The sequence below is a fragment of the Chenopodium quinoa genome, unplaced genomic scaffold, assembly GCF_001683475.1.
Source record: "Chenopodium quinoa cultivar QQ74 unplaced genomic scaffold, ASM168347v1, whole genome shotgun sequence".
Lineage (NCBI taxonomy): Eukaryota > Viridiplantae > Streptophyta > Magnoliopsida > Caryophyllales > Amaranthaceae > Chenopodium > Chenopodium quinoa.
The window spans coordinates 2,147,075-2,173,390 of record NW_018744988.1 but is presented as its reverse complement, the minus strand read 5'-3'; the positions used below and the strand labels follow the sequence as shown (position 1 = coordinate 2,173,390).

Below are 26,316 nucleotides of genomic sequence, written 5' to 3'. Positions count from 1 at the left end.
CAATTTTTCATGCACAACATGTTATATTGTTACGGAGTAATCGACCTAATCGTAATATACTAATATTGTCTTTTGGTTACGCATTGACAAACAATTATTTTCACTCAACAACATCGACAAAACCAACGATAAATCGGCCCAAACCAACAATAATCAATGTTAAATGGCCAATACATATTACATCTTCTTTCCATACCCGACCTGGTGTTGTACATGATAGTGTTTTATATTGGATAGTTAACAATAGAAACTTGAGCATCATGGTAGCATTTGAAATAAATAGGTTGCAATATTGGGTCATCGATTTGCCAAGTACTGACTATAATAACCTTTATGGCTGTCAAGTGACTTCCTCTTTTTAAGTTAGTAGGGGAGCCAACGCGCGCGATGCATGCGGAGCGGTTTGCCTTTTTTTATTTAGATTGTGTTTTGTTTATGAGGTTATGGTAGTTGTTTTTTGGGTTAATTATTTTTTATTTGAGTTGTTTGTGGGCTGTTGTTTTGTAAAGGGAATTGTGATTTACGTGGCTATCATATTGGAGTGGTGCTATTATCTTGAAATGTACAGTAAATGAAATTTGTAATTGCAATGAGTTGGTGTTGTGACTATCAATTGGAGTGGTGCAATGATCTTTAAACTTGCCATTTATTATTTGATTTCAATAAAAGAGTTCTTACATGGCACATAATTTAAGATTAATCCTAGTAGTACGGAGTACTTAGATAGATATAATGATATGCAGAAAGTGTTCTTATATGGTAGTACTAAATTATTGTAAATATTTAGCTAAGTATAAGTTGTCGTTTTAGGACAAACGACTACTTCTTGTTTTTTGTTGCACAATAATGCCCTTCAAAATAAAATCAGAAAGCGGGATTCGAAGGATTGTTTTTGTTGAGTTTTTATTCGAATTATATGGCCTTTCCCCCTTTTTTTCCGTTCTTACCGCCATTTTCTTCTCATATATCTCTGAAGTAGGGAGACCAATGAGTTTTTTACAGTCTTTAGCAAAAGCAGTGAGTCTTAGTGTCCCAGTGGCGTCACACACATCGATTGTGAAATTTACCCTGTGTGTAAAGGGACATTAGTATTTTGGTTATTGTAGTTGTTGCATTTGTTGATTTGAATTGATTCTTACCTGACTGCGGCAGTACTGTTTTTTTTTAGCAGTGGAGGCATTTGAAAGTTGCGTCCTTTGCTTCTTGGCAGCGCTTTCCACAGTTGTTACATCCTAGGTAAGCAAGCAGATTTTCCAACTGAGCATCAGGGATAGTGGCTTGTATCCAATGGCGTTCTTCTTGCATTGTGTTTGCAGCCTGCGATTTATGAAAATGCATCAGTTCTCTGTTAATATGTAGGTATTTGTTATGTAGCGGGGTATGGGTTGTTGCCCTTACATTTTTTTGCTCAATTTCATTGATAGTTTTCGTTGCTGTAGTTCTTGATGGTGTTCTGATGTGCAGTATTTTTGTTGCCTGGTCAAGAAGCATTTCTTGTTTTTCTTTCATCCTAGGATGTTTTGAACGTATTTAGTACAGTTGATTAGCATTAGATATTTTAAGTATATCGTGTTTTTCATTGCTTACCATGTTCGAAGAGCATGTGCTTCCTCCCCCGTAGGATCTGAGATGATAGTAGTTGACATTGAGCTTGCAAGGGAGAACCCTACATGTTTTAAGGTTTTGAATTAGGCAGTGTGTTAAGGTATTTTAACAATTTGAGAAGAAATGATAGGCTACCTTTATATGTGGTTGGTCGTAAGTGAGTGAAGGCTGCAACTATTGGGCTTAGCACCCAACATGCAAGCTTCTCAGTGTCAATAACAGCAAGGCCTCCCCACATTGAGATGGTGAGCGGCTGTTCAGTGTTGTTTATCATGGCATATAGAGTCATGGATACTTTTGTAGTTTTGTATAAATGGTGGATTACATTGTTATAATAGGTTATTATCATCATTGTTTACGTACTTTTGGTCAGTGACTATGATTTCACGTACATCCATCATGTTTCCTCCTGATGTTGGTACTTTCCTGACCTCTTCTATGTAAAGGACAACAGCAAGCAAATCTGTGTGACATGTTACATATGGTTAGTGACTGCTACATAAAGTGTTGTTACCAATATAGTTGATGTTGGTTATCACTGTACTTACCAAAGCGTTCATTTTTGAAGCTTGTTTTTGGAATTGAGTTGATGGAGACATAATTTGGCAGAACTGGACCTGCAGTTGGGTCTAGTGGTTCGATGATCGTTTGTCCGCCGAATGTCATCTGGCACTCATCTTCTCTTTTTTTGGTACTTTGGATCTATTGGTTTCAATGGAGCATTTGCGATCTCATATTCTTTCCCTAGTTGCAGGACGTCCTTGAAAGTGTCTATTTCATCACCAAAAAGAGTACCTCCAAGATGGTTACCCTGCATAGCACAGTTCAAGTGAATATATGTGCCATAAAAATCCAATCGACCTGATCATATCTAAAGTGACCCTGCTTCTTTAAGTCTTTTTATTGCATGGCAATGTAAATTATAATGTTTAACTCATAGATTTGTTTGCTCGACAATCATGACATTTCCATAAACTAATTTAATAAATGTCATGTTGAATATGTAAGTGATTTTTAGCTGTTGAAGTTGTGAGTTTCCTTTTTTTTTTGGTAATTTGGTTGTTGATTAAATCTGTGAATGAGATCTGTATTTTCCTCATGTTTTCTGGTTTTATGGCCGATAGCAGAATTACAAGCAGTTGTATTTTTTATATTACTTTTTTTAGTGCCTAGTAAGAAAGTGAACATACCTTAGTATCCTCAAATACAAGGCGTTGGTAGCGCTTCTTGTTTGGTGATTGTTGTGGCTGAGATTTTTCTATCACTTTGGCTCTGACTTTGTAAGCTTTGGTGCTTGGAGTTAGTTTCCCGAGTGAAGTTTGTTCTGGCTTCATGGTTAAACTCTGCAGCAATATATATGTACAATGCAAAACAGAAAGGGTAAGTTAAGAAACGATATGGATATGACCAATGTGATATAATACTTGTTTACTGAACAATACTGACCTTTTTTAAAAGTGAAGGATACTTTGGATGGCGTTGGTGGAAATGACAGAGAATAAACCACATATATATAGATATATATTGTTGTTTAAGACCAATGTTTCAGTTTCAAACTGTTGCATTTCCTGTGCTTGGTTTTAATTAGAGTTTAATTGTATTGATAATAAGATCTAAATGCAAAGAATTTGAAAAGAATTATACTGTAGTTATTTGTAATTAGGAGTAATTATTGCTAATTATTTCTAAGTAGTATTTGAAGCTTCCTGTGACTGTTTGTTAACATAAGATGCTGCACAATAAATGTACTATAACCTCTCAATTTAACAGCCTAATGAATATTATGTGGAATGTCAACTGTAGACACCCATTTGTGTCTCCCCAAAACCAAACCCAGTGATGAGTATCTTTCACGTCGAATCATAATCGAATGAAACGAAAGTGTGGAAAGGTCTAGTGTTGCGGAAAGTTTTAATTCTTTTCTTTTCTCTTCTTCCTGTTTTTGAAAACTTTATTTTAAGAAAACAGCCAATCCAGTTTGGTTGGTCCATGATATGGGTACAATAGTGGTGTAGTTGGATGGGGTTTGCAAATACCTTTCCAACAATATATTATAAGCCCAATTCCGATGAATATTGAGGAATTTATGGCCAATTTACTAAATTGGGCCTGGTTTGAGCTTTAAGTACGGCCCAATGATCTAGGGGAGGGCATAATATGATTTATCATTCCTAATGCAATTAGGAATGGTTTTGGTCTTCTAGAACATTCTAGAAGGTCTTATCATTCTTAATTCAATTAGGATTCTTCAGAGTTTTAATTAGATCAAATAGCATTTTCGACTGAAATTATATTATTTTATCTTCCAGTACGGGGAATTTATCAGATTTTCGAAAACGCGTTGAAATCCAAATTGGCGTCCAACCCCGGGCCTTGGCGCCTGGAACCAGGATTGGCGCCAGACGCCAGCCATTGGCGCCTGGCGCTAGCCACTGGTCCTGGCGCCAATGAGCCAGGGCTGGCGCCAATGTGTTTTTGTGGTCTTCAGACTTTGTTTTGATAAATTATCTTTTTTGGATGATTTTATCTATAAATATCGTATCAAAAACTCCGGTTTCATTCATCAACAATCACATTATCAATCACCAATGATCAATATTCATTGACCAATAATCAATTCTCTTCTTCATTCATCAACTCTTTTCATTAACAAATTATTCATCAATTCAATTCTTTTCATCATCTTCATCTCTTTCATCAATAATTCTTAACATTCATTCATTCTTACTTTAATACTTTGCTTTTTGATACAAAATTCCGCATTCGCAAGATCTAGATACACCTAGCCATATTCGAAGTTGCCTTCGCCCTAGACGTGAAAGGTTTTAATTTCTGAGGGTTTGGTCCCAAATCTCTCTTTCAATTATTTAATTTAATTGTTTTGATTATTATTTTCCTTGAAATTACTAACGCGTGTATTTTGTTATTAGAAAGAGGTACGAGACATCCAAATAAGTACTTTAATTGATTTATTGATATTATGATGTAGAAATCATGTTTACATTGTTATTATGATATTCCTAGTATAATGTTTAGGGTAATTTTAATATCAAGTATGATTAAAAGTATGATGCTTCCTATTTTCTTTCAAATATTAATTCATGTTGGTATCATGTTAGGGCTAAAGATTTAATTTGATTTTTATTGTTTAGTGACATGCTAGGGGTTGTTATTAATCTTGTTAGTATCATGCCTAGGATCTTGCTATTCTTTAACATGATTATGATTATGATTGATATTATTCTTATTAATGATGTTTATTATTTATTATGTTGCTTGATATGCATACTATTTTATTTGTTATTGCTTGATCACCTTTTATTGCATGTTTAAAGGGAATTGATACTTGCAATCACGCTTAATAAGATAATTAATAATCTTGTTAGGTTAACTGTGATTATAATTCAAGTGATCGCCAATAATAGATTTATTTGTGCATTAAATTCAACCAACATAGTTTAAACATGTTTAGGGTTAATCCTATTGATTGTATGTTAGTCAGAAAGCGCACATGAATACGAGCAGAATAAAGTAGAGGCCTATTATTAGGGCAGGTTCAATCTCTTTTAGGTTGGATTTGTACCTTCATCCCCGAACCCTTATTTGATTCATGACCTTATGGAGTTGACGATCTCTTGAATCGTTAAGGGGTGTAACCTTCACCTCGTGAACGGTTTACAAGTTCCTTAAAAACTTGTTGGCGACTCTTTTGCTCTATCTCCTTCCCTTTTGGACGCCACCGTACTTTAGTGTATGATCACAGTGGGGTTCAAGCTAGTGGGATTTTAAAGGCTTGAAATTATTCCCTACACCAACCAAATAATCATATGGAAGTGAAGTTTGTTCTGGCTGAAGAAATGGTAGTCTATAGAGTAGAAATGTCAAAATGAATGAACCAAATTATTAAAGACCCAGTATATTTTCTATCACAATCTGCCATTACTAAGTTAAAAAGAATGTATCATCAACTCAAAAAATCAAAATTGCAGAAAATAATAGTGTTAATCAAAGCAAAACAGCAAGATTGTAATAACAAGAGTAGGAAATGTCAAATTCTTTCAGCAGAGTTGGTGGGTTTATAAATCACAGTAAATTATTATTATAAAAGAAAAGTCGCTTAGGAAAAAAAATGGAGTTAAGAGTGGTAAGAATTGCAATTTCCCCATTGTAAATTAGTGATTGGCAATTAGCAGTATTTATTAACCAAAGACAAAATATTAAACCTCAACCTGCTGAAAGTTGCTATCTAGTGAATTAGACCAAACCTTAGCCCACCACCTTAAGTTGGTTCACCTACTCAACTCTAACTAATATGCCAAGCAAACAGATTTGGGTTGGAAGTGACAAGTATTGATTCGTGAAACCAAAAAAAGAATGCAGACTATTATATAGCAGTAATACAGAGTATTGGAACTCACTCTTCTCTGATGTGGAGAGATAAGAGTAAACCTGAAGATATTCTCATTATGCATATAAATGCATCTGTCAATGGATGAACCTTAATTGGGCAAAAAGTAAGCGCATGTACAAAATAAAGTGATTCTCATTTCATCAATAATATGCATGAGCTGAAAAAAGAATAATAGATTATATCAGAAACCTATGATGTCAGAGATAAAACAGAGAAGCATTCAGAAATTAAAGTATCTCGATTATTAAATAAATTAATGCAGGCAAGAAATTCAAACACACAACTGCCAATCCTTAACTCAGCATAACTTTACCAAAAGAAGAGAACAAACAAAATCAGTGCACAACAGCTACTTGACATGAAATACCTGTAGTTTTTTTATTATCACTAATAATAAGAGGTCTTTGATTGACTCACAAGTAAAACATGAACTCACGACAGTTGGCAATACAAAGTCGTTTTGCTGCAGAGATGACATGAACTCGGTCACAGTGTTCTACTCTTAAAGCCTGTTCACATGATCATTGTCATAACAACTGTGTTGTCAGTTTCACATCTAACTCAGAATTCACATTTATGCATGCTCGAAGAACTATAGTTTCATCAGAGCAGCCATATATGGTGGGTACCGTCTGCCCTGCACCAAAATCTTATACTCTTGTTATGTTTAAATGATTTTGAAAGAAATAAAGGGTTAATTTTGAAGCAAGACAACATTCAAATAATGTAGATATCATTCCAAGTAGAAATCTTAACAAAATACACAGTAATTAGGAAGTAGTTGCTTGTCATTTTCAGAAGAAGAAGTAATAGATTGTTTCAAGAAACAATAACATTTTGTCAAATTTAAAGATGAACTAAGTTTATTGAAATATTCTCCTTCATTTGGAATTTTAAATTGGCTGAAAAAGATAAGCAGACCGAAGTTCCTGTTTTAGTTGTTCCTGTCACAAAAGAATGGTCTTGACTTTAGCAGCTACACATTAGGTGAACGGCATACATTATAAAAAATTAATCAAGAGGTTGTAATTATACTGACCTTGAAGGAGATTGCTGTGTAACACCTGATCGTAGTAAGATCTCAAACGAAATAACATTTTTTGCACTGTAGACATGCTGATCTTCTGTTGTAGGCTTGGTCAGTACCCTTACATGTTTAGAATTCCGGGCTCGAGAAAGGGCAACATATAGTTGTCCATGAGAGAAGCAAGGTCGTCTAAGGTATATCCCTACTTGAGTGAGTGTTTGTCCCTGGGCTTTGTTGATTGTCATAGCAAAACAAAGCTTGATTGGGAATTGTTTTTGCTGGAACTGGAACGGGTAATTAGTTGAGGCAGAGGGCCGCAAGTCAATGCGTGGCAGAAATACATATTCACCAGTATGATGGCCAGTTGCAATTACACACTCAATCATGTTGGGGTAGAATCTTTTGCATATGAGTCGTGTCCCATTGCATAAGCCAGAGGCTGGAGCAAGGTTCCTCAGCAGAATAACGGGGCAATTTTCCTTTAGAACCAATTCATGTGGACTCATTCCTCCGGGGCATAAAGTGTTTAGGAATTCAGTTGTGTAAATTTTGCAATTTTCATCAATTAACACATCAAAACTCTTGTAGGTTACAGCCTGACCTGGGTGTTTTGCAATTAGCAGAGTATTTATCTCATCAACATCATCGTTGAGGGGAGTCAAGATTGCACGTTCAGCGAAGATGCTGGAACTGAAACTACCTGCGGTCAGTTCCGGGAATATTTGGCTGAGAAGCTGGTCCAGAGAGTAGTTTTCATCCTCAAATGGCACAACCAGTTGTCTTGGTAGATGAATGGCAGCTATCTCTTCTGTTTGCATACGGCCGTCCCCTAAAGCAAGCAAGAAATCAGAGAATGCAGGATCTGTCCGTGCTCGCATGTTTTGACTAAGGCGTATTCGTTTGAAACCATGCCATAGATAAGAAGAGACTAAGCTCGCTTGTACGACTTCTTTTTGTGATTTTTTGGGTACCACAGGCAATACTTGCCGAAAGTCCCCACCGAAGACGACAACCTTGCCACCAAAAGCTGTACGGCTATCACATAAATCCCTAAGCAGCAAGTCTAATGATTCTACGTTTTCCTTGATTGCCATTGATGCTTCATCCCAAGTAATCAAGGAGCTTTCTCGTAGAAGACCAGCTAAGCTGCTTTGTTTAGATACATTGCAAGACATGGAAGCTGTATGATCAAGGGGGATTTTAAAACGTGAATGGGCTGTCCTCCCAGTCACTATGTTTGAGGCAGCAATTCCGGACGTAGCTGTTGGAAGAACTATTTTGCCCATTTTTCTAACAGCAGCATACAATGCACAGTAAAGGTATGTCTTTCCAGTGCCTCCCGGACCGTCAACGAAAAATGAACCAGGTTTGTTAAGCTGCACATGTTTAATGATGCAATCAAAGGCATCGCGTTGGGCAAGGTTGAGCTTGTCAATGGCTTCAATGTATTCAACCGGTATTGTGGCATTGAGTGCATCAGCAATATCCTTTGTTTGTCGTAGTCCGGAGTCTGCATTGCTTATCAACACCCCTAGGCCAAATTCTTCCAAAGTTTTCCCCATTTCTTCTAAGAAACGCTCAACCCCTTGCACAGTAAGGGCCTTCACTTTGTCTTCCATTCCTGGATTTTGGTGTCTGATATCTTCGGACAAATGAATGTAGTACTTCTGCCAAAGGGCTAGGGGATCTCTTGGCATTCCGAAAATCAATATTGTAGCAAATAATTTACGCAAAGCTGTTGCCATATGTGCAGTAACAGCCTCTGCCATACATTTATCAATGGCGTCATCTTCTGCCAGGAGGCCAAGTTTCAAGGCTGCTTCCTGAAATGTTGCACAAAGGTGGCCGTTGACTGTTCGTAAATCTTCAAATGATTTTGGTCCCCTTACATTGATTAGTAGCAGCCTGAGAAAATATCTTTCCCCTTTGGATGGAGCCACAAAAGTCAGACGCCCTACTGCAGTTCGCACATTAGCCCGCTTAGACCATGTTTTTGTACCATGATTCCACACATAATGCTCACAAAATTCTGCATATGTGTATTTTGGTATGTTTGGGACAGTGTTGTTCATTCTGAAGAACTCGGTTAATGAAGTACGGGCTCGGCGCCTATCTGAAACAACAGAGGCTAGTTGTTCATTGGGAGAGAACCTCACACTGTGCTGATTAGGCAGGTGAATTTGCAATGTTACTACTGGTGGGCTCATTTCAAACAGGTCAAACCCAAAGATTCTCCATGCGGCTTCACAAGGGGATACCCAACGGCCTGCTTGGAATTGCTCAATCTCATTTATAGGGCCTGATGAAGCTTGTACGTTATATGATACCCGATCATGTCCTTTATAAACGTATTTGTAAAGTTACTTAACTGCTTGAATTGTTGAACATACCTCCACATTCAAGTGACAGTCGAATAAGGCAGATAAATAAGGGTTATATGGAACGACCCAACGGTTTTCCAACCTTTTCCTTCGAATCACAATAGACTCCCCTGTGTCCCGACGTCTGTATTCAGGATACCCACTTTCATGGCTTGTTGTAACATCATAAAAAGACTTAGGGTAGTCGTATTTGCACTTCCCTTCCATTCCTCTATGCTTCATGCATGGGCATTTAGGGTTATCCTTCCCACATGGGCCATGTATCATATGGTTTAAGACCACTTTTCGTAAGTATGGGTTTTCATGGGAAGGAATTTCAGCGGACACATACTTGTCAAATGAGTCTGGATGCTTTATCTTAAATTCCGGCTTTAAAATAATGAGCATATGAACATGTGGCAAGCCACGTTTTTGGAACTCAACTACATAAATGAACGCAGCCACCTCTCCAAACACTTGTTCTTTTTTTTTTCAGTGCTATAAGCTTTGCTCTGAAAACACGAGCTACAAGATCGGGTCGGTTTTGTGCTTTTTCCCCGTGTGCCAGCTCTGCTTTGATTTCTGGCCAATTTGGGTTGCAGGTCATTGTTATGAATAAGTCCGGTTTCCCAAAACGCTGTACAAGAGCGATATCATTGAGATAACGTCGTTGCATATCACGAGGCCCCCCTAAAAAGGAAGGAGGGAGGATAACACACTAACCTACATTCGATGCATTTGCTTCACCGCCTTCAAGTGTATCTACTAAACCCTGATATAGCTCAGCTCTAATTTGTGCCTGATTTTGTCTAAAGAAATCCAGCCGAGTATTCTCTATCTTCACATACATGTCTACAATATATTGCAAGAACAACCGCCCAGCCCGTAGGATGAAATTTCCAGCACACATTTGAAACTTGTATGCATAGTACTCCCCGCAAGAAATAAGCTTGCCCTTCTTCCCCCGAGCAGCAGCTGCAATTCCATTTGTTTTTATAAAAGTAGTTACATTTACATGATTAATACGGGAATGACATAAATGAAATAACATGTTTTTGGTGTAAGTAGTCACAATTAGTTGTCTTACCAGAACCTTCTTCAGTTACCAAATCAGTTGCCTCTTGAACATTGTCTGAAATGACAATATTTGAAAGGTCTTCCACCTGGGACCGTCCTCCGTGAGACATTTTTAGTAAACCGTGATGCCACCCACAGTCACCTCGAGGAAATAGAAGCGGGTATTGTAGAGGATCGTAACAGCCATAATAATGATATATCCTATGGCTCTTGTTTGATTTCCCATGAACAATGATATGTGGGCTGTTGCTTTGGCTAGATGAAGTACCTTCACTCCATATCACAGCTACTTCTTCGGATGTCGGAGAATTGTAAACACGTTGATCAAGAACGGGGTGTTTATTGAGCCTGATTTCAGTCTCTTCAGTGACTTCAGTCCCCCGAAGAGACTTGAAAAACCTGGCATATGGATTCAAAAGCATAATAGCCATGATCAAGGAAATTATACTCGGACGTAAGTTTGGAAAAAGACGATGTCTATTTTCTGCCTCAAATATAGCATCGTAGAAGTAAAGCTGTAAATATTGTGGTGGTTCATTATCAGGAAAGAGGTCAGGAATATTATGATAAATTTGGCCATGAACCTTCAAAGCATATATTCCTTTATGAATATCCCCATCCATTGATCCACCAATTGAGCTAAAAGCAAAGAGGTTATTGTAAAGGCGAGAATATGTCCGAAAATGATCCGAATCATCGTCATTAGAAGTATAAAGTTTATCTAATTCAGGGGGTAAAGCATTAGAAGCAATTTCAACTTCACCATCACAGCAACAAAAATGCAATGACTCAAAGGCTAGTTTTTTTGCACGACACTTATCGCAAAAATGAGGGGCAGGCAACTCCATGGGCTTAGTAGGCAGCGATTGGCCGATATTTATTGCAGCACCAGCTATAAGCAGTTTTAAATAAACATTCAGTCGAGACAATTCTTTAAAAACTCAGAGAAATGCATAGCTTATTATTTAGAGACATTCACCTGTCTTTGATTGCTTTTGGCGTTTAGTTTTTGGAATCCCTAAAATCGCCCGTTGTCGAGCACTCATTCTTGTCTTTGATGTTGTAGGATATTCTGGGAAATCTGCTACAATATGAAACACCCTTATTTAAATAATGTGAAGTTTCTCGGTTTTTTAAAAATGGGAATTCATGGGGTAAAAGAAACATTGTGCTTACCCATCACATATAGAAGTGAAAATTTCAGTTGTTGGACAAGTAAATTCGAGAACCTACTGCTTGTAAATAGCTCGATCTGATCTGTACTCCTGCTTTCTTGCTTTCTTTTAACCTTTGATTATTCCCTTGAATCCCTACTTGCTTTCTTCCACCTTTCACCGTAGTTATTTTGTACCATAATCCTGCATGCTGCATCAACAACCTTTTGGTTCTCCAGTAGGCAATAACTAATGTTGTCATGGACTTATTCTATTTCTCATTTAATTACTTATTAATTGAGTAGACCTTTCAAATTCATCCATTTAACTGAGTCACCAATTAGAGATAGAAGTTAAAATTAATAGTAACTGAGAAATTGTAGATATAATTTATCTTCTTTGATAGAAAAGAATAGTACATGCTGTAACGCTCTTGTCCAGAAGTCTAAGATACTAAACAAAACACAAATTCTGCTGTGACGAAACACGTTTATATTGAGTGGAAATTCAAGCATAAGAAAAGGCACACCGCCAACAATTCATTAGCAAGAATCAATGAAAAGAGCCAAACCTGGTAAACGGCAAGGCTAGAGTTGATTCCAGCACCATTGACGTCTCTACCCTGGACATACAACCTCCTTACAGAAGGCACCATTCCCTTTGGGCATACAGCAATCACACTGAAATTCTTGGGAAACTCCTTTCCCAAAGACTGCAGATGCCCCAAAACAAATCCATAAGACAACCCAAGAATGCTGTTAAGTTTCATGAGGGAGAAAAACTTTTCATAGTTGTCAGCCTGAAATATAGACAAAGGAAAGGGTAAAGTTAATCTAACCATCAGTAAACATTCAGTTGAAACTACGGATACGATTTCCACTACAAGTTCATAAATAACAGAGAACTAATTCAAATATGCAATTGAGAAATGTGAGAAAATAAAACTTCCACGCTAGAGGAGCAAGATTGCAGAGAGACATAAACCTGAGCAGAGTCAGAAATCAGCAGCATCACAAAGTTTTATTCTCTTCACTGAACCCAGCAGCGCGTGCCTCAGCTAAAGAGTTAGATCCTTTGCGGAGTCCATTCTGCATCACAGAGGCAATAAAGCCATGACAATATATAACTTGGAATCACACATTTTCGTCACATAATGACAGAAGCTTGATGAAGGGATGATAGAAATTTAGTATTCAATAAACCTTCACTTGAATTCTGAATTCACTTCTCTTCGGCAATTCGGACAGAGATGAAATTCAGCACTTAATACTTCTCTTTCGCAATATCAACAGAGATGAAGACACATGGAGAGGAGAGAAAGACACATGGAGAGGAGAGAAAAAGCTGAAGGCAGAAGGTGTTAATTACTAGTAGAAAAATTGCATTTGGCACCCCCATATGGAACCGGTTCAGCCCAAACCGGTGCCAAAAATCGGCCCTAAATTGGGCGGGTTTTTAAGAAAAGGGAAAAGGCACCGGTTTGGCCTGAACCGGTGCCTAAAAGTAAAAAGGCACCGGTTTGAACCGGTGCCAATTGAACCGGACCCAATTCAAAAAAAAAAAACGCGGACTACATATCTTCTCCTTCCTCTCTTTCTCTTTCTCTTTCATTCCTTCTTCAATCCTTACTGTTTCGACCTTCAATCCTTCCTCTCTCTCCCTCCACCACAGCCGTCACCTTCACCGGCGGCCACCAGGGGTTTCGAAAACCGGTCACGCGCCTTCAATCCTTCCTCTCTCTGTTTTCCCTTTCTTTCTCTTTCGAAAATAAACCACTTATTCAAAAAATCCTTCCACCGCCCTGAGGTTGCTCCACCACCTAGTCGCGCCACTCCCCTGAGGCTCCTCCACCACCGAGCCGCGCCACCAGCCTGAGTGTCCTCCTCCATTTACCGTGAGTGCCAGCTAGCTGCTGCCCTAATTTTCTCCTCCACCACCTAGCTGCGCCACCCCCCTGAGGCTCCTCCACCACCGAGCCGCGCCACCGGCCTGAGGGTCATCACCGAGTCTCCTCCTTGCTGCTGCCCTAATTGTCTCAAGGTTTATTTTTAATTTTATGTAATTTTAACTTCTCAGGTTTCATAAATCACTATATATGCCCTTTGATTTTAGGGTTTAAATCACTATATATAATTCGACATCAGAACAAGCAGCAAATTGCAGTGGCTGTTTTGTGATGAGTGACTTAGTTTGCAACTTTAATTCTTCCCAATTATTGTGAAATTGAACCAATTTACTTGGTAATTGAGAAATGTTAAGTGTTAATGTTGTTGTTGCCTCTTATTATGGGTGTGTAATTGTTGGGTTTGTATTTAGTTTTAGTTTCTGATTCAAGTATTTGAGCTAGTGAGAATCTCTTATGAATTTACCAGAATTGAAGCGATCGCTTTAATGTTTGTTCTTTCAATTTGGGAGGATCCTGGATGTTGTAGCTTTGAAGACACCTAAACTTCGAGGTCAAGCTTAGATTTGTTTTAGTGAGATTACAGCAGCGAGTAATGCTGTACTCACTTTGGAGTTTATTTGAGTTGCTGCTCTCTTGCTACTGCAAAGTTGCAAACTACAATACCTGAATCATTTGTGTTATTACTTATCAGGCTATGCGTTTTTCTTGTTTTTGCTGTTGCTTTTGGGCAATTCAAGCTATTTATACCTAGAGAGTTTCTAATTTAAGCATTGTTTTACTGCCACAATTTAAGCAATGTAGTAGATGTAAGCTTCATAGGATCCATTTCCTTAGCCCTAGATTATATATAACGCTACAGAATCATCTGTTATTATTGATATAGCCGAGGAAAAGAATGTTTGCACTTAGCCAGTTATGCTTTCTGCATGGAAGAGTGAATTCTTTTGTTACTTATGTTGTCCCTCTTTTTTTTGCCATGCAATATTTGGAATTGTTGCTTGTAATTCTATCTATATGTTTTTCGACATTTATCTTATCAATTACTCTGTATCCTTAGGATGGAAGATTCAGGTCTAAACGTGATGCAAGGAAAGGAGGTATGACAACTGCAAATTTGCGGTCTTTTAATTTACTTGCTGATTTCTAGCTTTATGCTTGCCTTGCTACTTTTCCCTGTTATTCTTGGAATAATTTCTACAAATCCTTTGTAATTTTCTAGTAATCCTTTCATAAACTCATGCTGAATATTGAACCATATATTTACTATCACTAAATGGTGTTTCATGTATTCATGCAACTGAAAAGGGAAAATAATCCAACAATGCTCCCTCTCAAACTCCAAGTCGGGCTGCTGCAGTTAATTCACTTAGGACTGGTATGATGGCACAGTTCAAGAGCAGCTTTGTGGCTGCTTCACCCGATTCTCAGAATCAGGCAACTAACAATTCAAACGTGTATGCCAACAAGCGCCCAGCTATGACTGGTTTTGTTTCGGGTGGTACCATTGGTGGGGACACCAACAGACCTCAGGCAACCCCTACAACAAATTTCACGCCAGCATCAGGAGGCAGCATCGGTGAGATACTCTCTCCACTCCTATGTGCATTACTTTCATGGTATGTTATTTCACGCCTTAGACACTTAATATTACCCAACAATGGCATGTTATGAGAAAGAAATAAGAAATGTAGGAAATGGGCAAAGTAAGGTCATATAGGCCATATTCGGGCCATTTTGAGTAAAAAGCGTCATAAACCTTAATAATATGCTCTCCTATACAATTTTAGGGCTTAGACACATACAACTACCCAACATTGACATGTTATGAGAAAGAAATAGTTCATTTGATAAGTAATGTAGAAAATGGGCTACATAGAAGTCATATAAGCCCTATTTGGGCCATGTTGAGTAAAATGCGTTGTTAAACTTCTTGAAATGCTATATTGATGTGATTTCTAGCCTTAGACACCTAATATTATCCAACAATGACATGTTATGAGAAACAAAAAGGCTATTTCACAAGAAAGGTAGAAAATGGGCTGAGTAGAAGTCATATGGGCCATACTAGGGCCATTTTGTGTTAATATGCTCTTTTGATGCGATTTCTTTCCTTATAAACCTATAACTAGATAATATTGACATGTTATGAGATAAATAAAGTTCATTTAATAAGAAATGTAGGAAATGGGCAAAGTAAGGTCATATAGGCCATATTCGGGCCATTTTGGGTAAAAACCGTCATAAACCTTAACAAAATGCTCTCCTATACAATTTTAGGGCTTACACACATACAACTATCCAATATTGACATGTTATGAGAAAGAAGTAGTTCATTTGATAAGTAATGTAGAAAATGGGCTACATAGAAGTCATATAAGCCCTATTTGGGCCATGTTGAGTAAAATGCGTTGTTAAACTTCTTAAAATGCTATATTGATGTGATTTCTAGCCTTAGACACCTAATATTATCCAACAATGACATGTTATGAGAAACAAAAAGGCTATTTCACAAGAAAGGTAGAAAATGGGCTGAGTAGAAGTCATATGGGCCATATTAGGGCCATTTTGTGTTAATATGCTCTTTTGATGTGATTTCTTTTCTTATACACCTATAACTAGATAATATTGACATTTTATGAGATAAATAAAGTTCATTTAATAAGAAATGTAGGAAATGGGCAAAGTAAGGTCATATAGGCCATATTCGGGCCATTTTGGGTAAAAACCGTCATAAACCTTAACAAAATGCTCTCCTATACAATTTTAGGGCTTACACACATACAACTATCCAATATTGACATGTTATGAGAAAGAAATAGTTCATTTGATAAGTAATGTAGTAAATGGGCTATATAGAAGTCGTATAGGTAATATTTGATAAAATACATATTTTTTGCCTAATTAATTATATTTAAAATAATGTTTTTGTATTTCAAGTTTTGCAAGGTCCAAAAGGATGGTCCGTTGACAATCAAGGAGCTTAATGAAGTTCGTGACATGTTGGCGTCTTTCATCACCTTCAACATGTAAATGGCATGCATTGTAATTGTAAATTATAATTTATGTTAACTTTTGAACTATATATAACTTATTATTCATTATATATGTGTACTTACTATTATTTGTATATGTAAGCAACTGTTTTTTTTTTTTTTTTTGTATTGCGTTTGGGAATATATATATATATATATATATATATATATATATATATAAAATTGAATTCTTGTATCTAATATTATTTTTGTATATAATAATTAATAATATTATTATTAGTTATTATAATAATAAAATTATTAATTATTATATTTAATATAATTGCTGGAATTACAGGTTATTATTATTGCAGGCTTTTTTTAAAAAAATATTATTGCACGATTGAAAAAAAAAACGAAAAAAAAAAATTATACAAAAGGCACCGGTTAGGCAGGAACCGGTGCCTAAACTATCCACCACCCAAAAAAAATGGCGGGAGAGCAGTTTTAGGCACCGGTTAACCGGTGCCTATTTCACCCTATGGCACCGGTTAACCGGTGCCTATTAAACCCTATGGCACCGGTTTTGAACCGGTGCCAAATAGCAGGTTTTTGGCACCCCTCAAATAGGCAGCGGTTCAAACCGGTGCCTTAGACCGGGTTTGAACCGCTGCCTAATGCCTTTTTTCTACTAGTGAATTATTGTGGGGGTAATAAGGTAAATAAACAATTTTGAGGGTATAAAGGTCCGATCACTGTTCATAAGAACAACTTCCCACTTTTTATAAGGTAGGGATAACGAAATCAGGGCCGTCCTCACTATTACGGAGGCCCTGTTCAAATTTAACATCTCACAAAAAAAAAGGGGCCCTACCCACTATTGATTAATAATTATAATGTCAGAAATTTGAGAGTTCTAATTTATTTAATGCTTGAAGCCATTAACTTGGGCTTATTGTTTCTTTCTTTGATTATAATATTAAAGAACTTTGTTGATTTGACGCCCCTTGCATTGTAAGGCCCTGTTGGTCTCTTTGCACAGGTGCTTCACCGGCCTTGAACGAAATATTATGTGTTTCTTTTGAGAATCGTCTTTTCTTTGGATATGGAAGCCTAAAGAACAAGGCGATTCTAGCGTATATGTATGAGGGCTATCCTTTCAAAGATCAAGGTTCATGGGTGTTGACCTATACAGTGCCTCTTCAAGTACTCGCTCCTTCAACTGGAATGGTGCTATCCCAATATTTTCTTCTTTATTCACAATAACAAGTTCATGTCCTATTATTAATCTTCCACAACAACATTTAATTTCTACAATGTTGGATTTAGATACACCCGTACAAATCATGAAATTTAATAATTGCTAAATTGCTTCGTGTTCTTGTAATCAAATATGATTACTGATTTTCCTAGGATTATAACAACTTACGGAATGAATTTCAGCTTTAAAAAAGACCACTTTTTTTTAGGGAAAGACCACCATGTTTATGGACCACTAGAAAAAAGGGGAAAAAAAAAAAAGATGAAAATACATTAAAAGCCGAATTTTAGTGTATATAATCTCAATTGAACATGGTTTCTATACAAATATGTACATTTACCAATTTCCCACCTTAAAATTTTTCGGGGGGAAAAAGAAAAGGAAAAGAAAAAAAAAAAACATTTACTAAGCCATAAAAAATTGATCTCTCTAATTAGAAAAAAATATACTCTTACGGTGAAATATTTGAATTGCAATGATTCTGATTACGTGCTGGCCAAAAAAATCTCTCACTCCATGAATATGATCTCTTCATTGCTCTATTAACCCTTGAAGGAAGTGGTCTTGATGAAGAACCACCCACTAATGCATACGAGTTCGAGTTCGAGTTTGGGTACGAGTTCGAGTCTTGTTGCGTATGTGGGGTACTAACATGTCTATAATCCATAGAATAAGATCTCCTTACTAGAAATGCTATAGGATGAATATCACTTTCAGCTTTACTTTGATCAATTTCAATCTCAACTTCAAAATCCCCTGTTTCTCCTCTGTTTTCTACCACCAAACTAACTTCATTGTTCCCATTTTGGGTGATCACTAACTCTCCATCACTAGATTCTGATTCAGCCACGTGTGGGACCTCGATTCGCCTCGGGGTCCCGAAACCGGTCTCGTTATCGGGGTTGGCAACAATACTTGCCCGGCACATAGGGCAGTTGGTGTGTGACCTAAGCCATGTATCAATGCAATCAATATGAAATGCATGTTCACATTTTGGTAAAAGTCTAAGAGTTTCACCTTCTTGAAATTCACTAAGACAAACTGAACAATCTGTACCATCGATTAAACCATCCTCTTTCTTGTGTCGAATCACGGTTATCGAGTTGATCACTGACTGGTGCAATCCAACAGTTGAGATTAACCATATAGGGTGATCTACCAATGGGTTAAATTGACCGGTTGTGATGTCGATGGCTCGATCCTCGGGTACGTGATGAGGGTCACGTAATTGATTAGACTCATTTGTTACATGTCTATTGTTAGACATTCTGGACGCTAAGCGCGTCCAAAAGGTACAATATTTTATAACAATAGCATAGTAAGACACCAACAGAAAGGCACCAGCTAAAATAATTATGACTATAATCACAAGGGGTGATAAGTGGAAATCATCATGGGTGTTCGACGATGGGGTTGCCACGATCGTAGTCGTAGAGGGTAGTGGTGGTGGAAGAGGAGGGAACGAGTCGGGTCCGGTTGGGAAGGAGTAACATTCATCAAAATCACCACATGTAGGATCACACAAATCAGTGCAAGGAATAGTAGTTGTGACATTTGTAGTATAAGTTAGATAATGTAAGAGTTTTCGAAATCGAATGGCCATAATTAGGAGACCATTGATGAGAAAAAAGAGGGAAGAAAAAACTAAGATTAGGAATAGGAAGGACTAGATTAAAGGCTGAGTATAGTTTAAGGCTTCTCCTAAGGGAAAGGGAGAGGAAAAGAAGGGTTTGTTTAACACGTTTTAGAAGGTTGCTGTGATTGGAAACAATGTTATTTTCAAATATTAGGTGTGGTAAGACACTACTATAACTTTGACGTGCAAGTGTATATGCCACTTTTTTATGCTTTACTAATATTAGTTCAACTCATTACCTATGACTTTCTAGGTTATTATGTACAAATGTACATTATATAACATTATCTTATAGCTTGTCCACTCACTCATTGATTTAAGAATAATTTTGCTATATACATTTGTGGGCAAATATTGGAATTAGGGGAGGCAAACTCAATTAATTGGTCATATAGAATGAATCTGATTTAGATGAAGAAAATACCAAAGAACGTGTTAGCGGTTTTAAGAAAACAAAAACAATCAACTGCACATGAAAAATTAATTTTACGTCTGTTGTTAAAATTTTAGTCATATATTGAGGTGGTCTTGATCAAGTTGACACAAGACACTATGGCCAATGGTTTCTAGTATTCTAGTTAGCAATCTTAGCATCACGATATCATATACTTCGTATATATTGTACCACCATGCTAACTAGATCTAAACTACTCGTTTTTTTAGTGCACCACTTTATTATTACCAATAAATTTATACCAACTTAAGATCAGCAAATTTACAAGACGAGCATTAGTTTGCAAATAAATTTTTATCGGTAACATCCCACCTCGATCGGCACCTCCATGACACCAATGCACCATAGTCGACCCTACTACGTTCATACGTACATACTGATTGATGCTTATTTTAACAGCATATCCTTTTTGTTTCTTAGCTGTTAAGATATATTTAGGAAATATTTGGTCTAGATATTATTTAGATATTATTATTTCCATATCTCTAGAATAGAGTTGCCATATTATCTTTGTTTTCCTTAGCTGTTAAACACGAGTTGGTGTAGGCTTAGGAAACTAGTTTTGTATTATTATAAATATTGGGCTCATGAAGCTAATAAGATCAAGCCAAAGTTTACAGTTTTACATGGTATCAGACGAAAGGTTTTCATACACTTCATAAACCATGGCTGGCGGTGATGATCAACCACCACCACCTCCTCCAAAAATTGAACCAAATTCTCCATATTACCTTGGTTCTCAAGATCGACCGGGGGATTTCATCACTCCCACCCGCTTAACAACAGATAATTATGACTCTTGGGCTGCCGACATTCAAACGACGTTAGAAGCTCAAAGGAAATTTGAGTTCTTGGATGGCACGATCACTACTCCATCCCCTCCTTGCACGAAGTCCAATTGGACGGCGATAAATGCAATGCTTGTTTCTTGGATTTCTAATACCATTGATCCTGATTTAAGAACAACCCTGACAAAATTTAGAGAAGCAAAATCCTTTTGGGATCATCTTAAGCAACGCTTTGCTCAAACAAACGAACCTCGCATTCAACAATTGCGTAGGCTAGATATTATTTAGATATTATTATTTCCATATCTCTAGAATAGAGTTGCCATATTATCTTTGTTTTCCTTAGCTGTTAAACACGAGTTGGTGTAGGCTTAGGAAACTAGTTTTGTATTATTATAAATATTGGGCTCATGAAGCTAATAAGATCAAGTCAAAGTTTACAGTTTTAAAGCCTATATATGACTAATCTTACGGGAACTCTGATTTCTGCATGCTTGTAAGAAATTAACAATGAAATTTGGTTGTATGTCCTTGTCATATTCTTGATCTTACAAAAGATCATTTTTAAATTTCTAAAAAATGTTACGGTTGATGAGAAAATATATCAGTATGGTGCCTAATTAGACTGCAGAAATGAGGTTGCCCGTCATATTCATTATTAAGAGAAGTAATTACCAAGCAATTACCACACTTGCATATAATCTTGGCGTAGCTTAATCAAAATTTTAGTACCTAATTGTTCATTCCCTTTAGTGAATCCACATATATATTTATGCGTGGACAAGATAATACTTTTCCAAACTTGGATATGACATGTCATTTATTTTTCAAGTATTTATTAATTTTAGTTTTTTTAATGTAATAAATTATTGGATTTCAATGATCTAGTAATCAATAGTAAACTGATATATTCTTATCAAAAAAAAAATAGTTTTCCTCTAGTATGTGAATAATAAATGCTAGAAATATGAATGTAATTTAGGGACGGAGGGAGTATACTTTTTCTAAACGCGAATCACTAAACAAAGTCAAATCAACTTATATGAATAGCGCACAAAGTCAAAGTGTGTTATCAAATTTGGTACGGATGAAGTATGATATAATTATTTAGTCGTAACATACAATAAGTCACAGTAGCTTTGAGATGTATATAATTTTACGTTTAGGTTGGCCAATTGGTATGAGAAATTGGAATAAGAATTCATACTTAAGGCCTGTTTCGATACGATTATTTTCAGTTCACTTCAGCTCTTATAAGTTCAGTTCAGTTCAGCTCAGCTCCTAATTTCCTTCTCTTATAAAATATTCAGTTCAGTTCAGTTCAGCTCAGTTCAGTCAATCAGAACAACCCCTTACAATAGCTCACCGTAATGGTCTAGAATTCTAGATAAATAGATATTGTTAAATGGTCTTACAAAAATATTTCTCTATTTATTTGTCTCACTTGGGCATTAAAAAGCATACATAAATTTCTTGCTACACTAATCAATAGTAGTAAAACTTACTCGTAATTAGGGATTAGTCATTAGTTAGATTAATCACAACTACATTTATATAATTGTTAGTTTTAACATTATTCCTATCAGCAAAAATGTTAAATAAAAATGAACCCTTTTTTTTTTTTTTTTTGTTGAGAAAATTGTTTAGATTTTCAAATACATTATAATGAAGATGAATTGAAGGATTAAATACCTATACAAGTACACGACTATTAAAAAGGTATTTTCAGTAAAATCATGGTTTAATTTGTAGGTGGAACATTTATGTCTTAAGAGATTTTGATCACAACTTCATGCGTGGTTTTGGAGATTTCACTGTAATGGATGTCATTTTCACAAAAACGTATAATCCATCTATACTATATATTAAAATGCGTTCTTAAAGAAGTTTAGGTGGCACGTGGCGCTCTTCTCAAGACGTTCCTAAAGAAGTTTAGGTGTCACATGACGCTCTCCTTATTTAAGCTTACAGGATTTTTACCTTATGGTTCTTACAAGATTTGAACCCACAACCTAAGTTTAAACTCCAACGTGTTAGCCACTAAGCTATTACCATTTACCTATTACATGCATTCAATAAAAAATAGGAAAAATTAGAAAAAATAATCCCAACTTTAATCAATTTAGGTAGAATAATCCCAACTTTCGATAATTGTGGAATAATCCGAACTTTGAGGGGTTTTCTTTATCATCAATACCGAAAACTGGTGACCGATTGAATGGTTTTTTTTCTTTTTTGGTTAAAGTGACACATGTCACAATTTAATTGGTTAAAAATAAATTAAAAAAACCAAAGTAAAAAAAAAAACCACCAGCCAAAGCCCCAACCACCCATCCAATCCGACAACCTCTCTTGCCGGACCACCGGACCTCACCCACCACTTGAGTCGCCACTCTGAGCCAAACCACCATCCCGTCCCTGAATCTCCCACGCCACCAGCCAAACCCCAAAAGCCACCAGCCCCCACTCTCGAAATCCCCTAAAACAACCACCCTACTCTCGAAATCCCCCAAAACCACGAGCCCATCCACTCTCGAAATCCCCAAAAACCACCACCCCACTCTCGAAATCCCCAAAAACCACCACCCCACTCTCGAAAATCTCTCAAAGCCACCAGCCCCACCGAAAACCCCCAAAACCACCTTGCCTAGTAGCTAAAATCGGCTACAATTTCGTTGCTGCGGCTTCGTGGCTACGGTTCCATGGCTGCGATTTCTTGGCTGCGATTTCTTGGCTGCGATTCCGTGGCTGCGCTTTCGTGGCTACGTTTTAGTGGCTGCGGTTTTGGGGTTACGGTGGTTGGTGATTTCGGTGGTTGCGTGGGGTTTCGGGGAGAGGGGAAAACGGCGACTCAAGGGGTGGGGGAGATGCGTCGGGATTGAAGGAATTCTAATCCGTGAGTATTGATTTGCATTACTGTCAAAATATATAATGTACAAGGGCTGAAGTTAAGCCACCAATTAATGCTATAAACTAGGGATTAGCTATATACGAAATATACTAGGCACTAATCTAGGAAACAATACATTTACATGGTCAAAGATATATAAGATAAGTACATATCTTAACACACCCCCTTAGTCAAAGCGGGAGGAGGACGGACACTGAGACTATCTCTGAAATCTTCAAATAATACCCGGGGTAGTCCTTTTGTAAAGATGTCCGCAATTTGGTGCCTAGACGGGACATGGAGGACTCGCACTTCACCTCTAGCCACCTTTTCACGTACGAAAAGGATGTCCACCTCAATATGCTTGGTAGTTGGTACGCTGATGTTGCACCGGATTACCCGATAGATAAATAGCACTCACATTGTCACAATAAACCAAGGTGGCCTTTTTAATCGGGCAATGTAACTCCAACAACAAATTACGAAGCCAACAGGACTCCGAAACCACATTGGCCACACCTCTGGACTCTGCTTCACAACTAGATTTGGAGAGAGTAGCTTGTCGTTTAGATGACCAAGATATCAAATTGTCACCCAAAAACACACAATATCCAGATGTGGAACGTCTTGTATCAGGACACCCACCCCAATCAGCATTTGTATATGATACAAGTGTAGAAAAAAAAGATGGATAAAGATGCAAACCATGGTCAAGAGTACCCTGTACATACTGAATGATGCGTTTCAGATCAGCCATATGAGTGTCCTTCGGATCATGCATATGCAAGCATACCTGTTGAACAACATAAGAAATATCCGGCCTTGTAAAAGTAAGATACTGTAGCGCCCCAGCAAGGCTACGATACAAGGTAGGATTCGAATAAGGGGAGCCCGAACCACTGACTTTCGGCTTTGCCTCAACAGGTGTGGCCGGAGACTTGCACGAACTCATCCCAGCCCTCTCAATAATCTCCTCATCATATTTACGTTGTGACAAAAATAATCCACCCTTATGTCTTGTCACAACAATGCCAAGAAAATAGTTTAGAAGACCCAAATCCTTCATAGCAAACTCCTTGCTAAGAAGAGCAATAATAGAACGCCTTAGAGCATTAGAGGAAGCTGTAAGAATAATGTCATCAACATATAGCAACAAATAAGCCACATTCGAGCCATCACGGTAAATAAAGAGAGAATTGTCACTCTTGCTATTAGTAAAACCAATAGAAGTAACAAAATCAGCAAAGCGCTTATACCAAGCCCTGGGTGCCTGTTTGAGACCATATAATGATTTCCGCAGCAAACATACATAATCAGGGTGAGTCTTATCACGGAAACCAAGCGGTTGATGCATATAGACAGTCTCATTAAGCTCACCATGCAAAAAAACATTCTTAACATCAAGCTGATGAATTTGCCAAGCTTTGGACAATGCCAAACTTAGCACAGTACGGATGGTAGCCGGTTTGACCACCGGACTAAAAGTCTCCCCACAATCAATGTCAACCTGTTGTGTTTTGCCATCACCTACAAGACGGGCTTTATGTCTCTCAGAAGAACCGTCAGATTTCACCTTATGAGTAAAAATCCACATAGAACGAATAACATTAACATCAGGAGGACGGGGCACCAACTCCCACGTCTTATTATTAATAAGAGCATTAAATTCATCATCCATAGCCAATTTCCAATTCGGGTCACGTAAAGCAAAAATTGGGTTACGAGGAAGAGGAGATTTCGTAACATTAGAAACCATAGTATTGAAATTTTTGTATTTCGGGTTTGGCTTAACAATACCATTTTTGCTGCGAGTGACAATAGAAGGTGGAGGAGTAGGCTGGTGAACTTGGATCTGTGGGCTAGGAGTGGATGAAGCACGTTGGGTTGCTGGATGGGTAGTTCGCAAGTGGGTCGTGGCTGATTGAACAGGCCCACGGTCCACGAGTGAACTAGTCCGCCCATCAGCAGCAACCGTGCTAGGAAGAGAAGGGGAAGATGCTGGGCCTGAGTGTTGAGTTGGGCTGCGGGTAGGAGAAGAGTGCAGCGGCCCAACTGATGAAGAAGGGGTAAGAACTGGGCCATGAGGAGTAGTTGGCCCAGGCTGGTTTTGGTCTAGAGAAGGTGACACGGGCTGGACAGGTGGGCTCATGTGTTGGATCACATAGGAGTTGAGTCCTTCATCCAAAAAATCATAAGTATGTGAGGTTGGTGTGTGTAATTTAGCAAACGGAAATACCGTTTCATCAAATATAACGTGCCGACTAATAATAATCTTATTAGAGGATAAATCATAACACTTGTAACCCCTATGATTCGGTGGATACCCCAAAAAAACACAAGGTGTAGATCGTGGTTGAAGCTTGTTAATAGTAGTGGACGAAATTAAGGGGTAACACAAACACCCAAAGACACGTAAATGAGAATAAGACGGTTTCCTTTGATAAAGAACTTGGAGAGGAGACTTATACTCTAGAAATTTACTTGGAAGAATATTGTGAAGATAAGTTGCCATATGCAATGCATGATGCCAAAAAGAAGGAGGTAGGGATGCATGTGCAAGAAGAGTGCGAATGATATTATTTAATGATCTAATTTTTCTCTCGGCCTTTCCATTTTGTGATGATGTATGTGGACAAGATAGACGGAAAGACATGCCATTAGACTCACATAATGCCCAAAAATGTCCATTATCATATTCCCGCCCATTATCACATTGAAAAGTCTTAACAGGTCGTTCAAATTGGGTACGTATTAATGCTTGAAAACCTAAAACTT

The 26,316-nt window shown here is 37.5% G+C and overlaps 4 protein-coding genes across 4 annotated transcripts; all 4 read right to left on the bottom strand.

The window, feature by feature from the left end:
- Positions 1-364: 364 nt before the first annotated feature.
- Positions 365-2,412, bottom strand: LOC110706493 (replication factor A protein 1-like). Its single transcript, XM_021884412.1, has 5 exons — positions 2,154-2,412; positions 1,741-2,068; positions 1,588-1,666; positions 1,399-1,510; positions 365-1,317 (listed from the first exon to the last, which is right to left on the bottom strand). The coding sequence occupies exons 2-5, from the start codon at positions 1,955-1,957 to the stop codon at positions 1,165-1,167; spliced, it is 561 nt and encodes a 186-aa protein (XP_021740104.1). The 5' UTR covers positions 1,958-2,068; positions 2,154-2,412; the 3' UTR covers positions 365-1,164.
- Positions 2,413-7,045: 4,633 nt separating this feature from the next.
- On the bottom strand, positions 7,046-9,250 carry LOC110706525. The gene has a single exon (XM_021884443.1). The coding sequence runs from the start codon at positions 9,248-9,250 to the stop codon at positions 7,046-7,048; it is 2,205 nt and encodes a 734-aa protein (XP_021740135.1).
- Positions 9,251-9,894: 644 nt separating this feature from the next.
- Positions 9,895-11,363, bottom strand: LOC110706644. Its single transcript, XM_021884595.1, has 2 exons — positions 10,491-11,363; positions 9,895-10,378 (listed from the first exon to the last, which is right to left on the bottom strand). The coding sequence occupies exons 1-2, from the start codon at positions 11,326-11,328 to the stop codon at positions 10,122-10,124; spliced, it is 1,095 nt and encodes a 364-aa protein (XP_021740287.1). The 5' UTR covers positions 11,329-11,363; the 3' UTR covers positions 9,895-10,121.
- Positions 11,364-17,921: 6,558 nt separating this feature from the next.
- On the bottom strand, positions 17,922-19,500 carry LOC110706643 (RING-H2 finger protein ATL54-like). Its single transcript, XM_021884593.1, has one exon. It carries the CDS (start codon positions 19,374-19,376, stop codon positions 18,225-18,227), a length of 1,152 nt encoding a protein of 383 aa, XP_021740285.1. The 5' UTR covers positions 19,377-19,500; the 3' UTR covers positions 17,922-18,224.
- Positions 19,501-26,316: the final 6,816 nt, after the last annotated feature.

Bases quoted from the DNA above. Each gene is read 5' to 3' on its own strand.
- LOC110706643 (XM_021884593.1), bottom strand. From the start codon at position 19,376: ATGGCCATTCGATTTCGAAAACTCTTACATTATCTAACTTATACTACA.
- LOC110706525 (XM_021884443.1), bottom strand. From the start codon at position 9,250: ATGAGCCCACCAGTAGTAACATTGCAAATTCACCTGCCTAATCAGCAC.
- LOC110706493 (XM_021884412.1), bottom strand. From the start codon at position 1,957: ATGATGATAATAACCTATTATAACAATGTAATCCACCATTTATACAAA. The intron at 1,667-1,740 runs GTAGCCTATCAT...TAAAACATGTAG, and splicing joins ACGACCAACCACATATAAAG to GGTTCTCCCTTGCAAGCTCA. The intron at 1,511-1,587 runs GTAAGCAATGAA...AAAACATCCTAG, and splicing joins GCACATGCTCTTCGAACATG to GATGAAAGAAAAACAAGAAA.
- LOC110706644 (XM_021884595.1), bottom strand. From the start codon at position 11,328: ATGGAGTTGCCTGCCCCTCATTTTTGCGATAAGTGTCGTGCAAAAAAA. The intron at 10,379-10,490 runs GTAAGACAACTA...ATGGAATTGCAG, and splicing joins GGTAACTGAAGAAGGTTCTG to CTGCTGCTCGGGGGAAGAAG.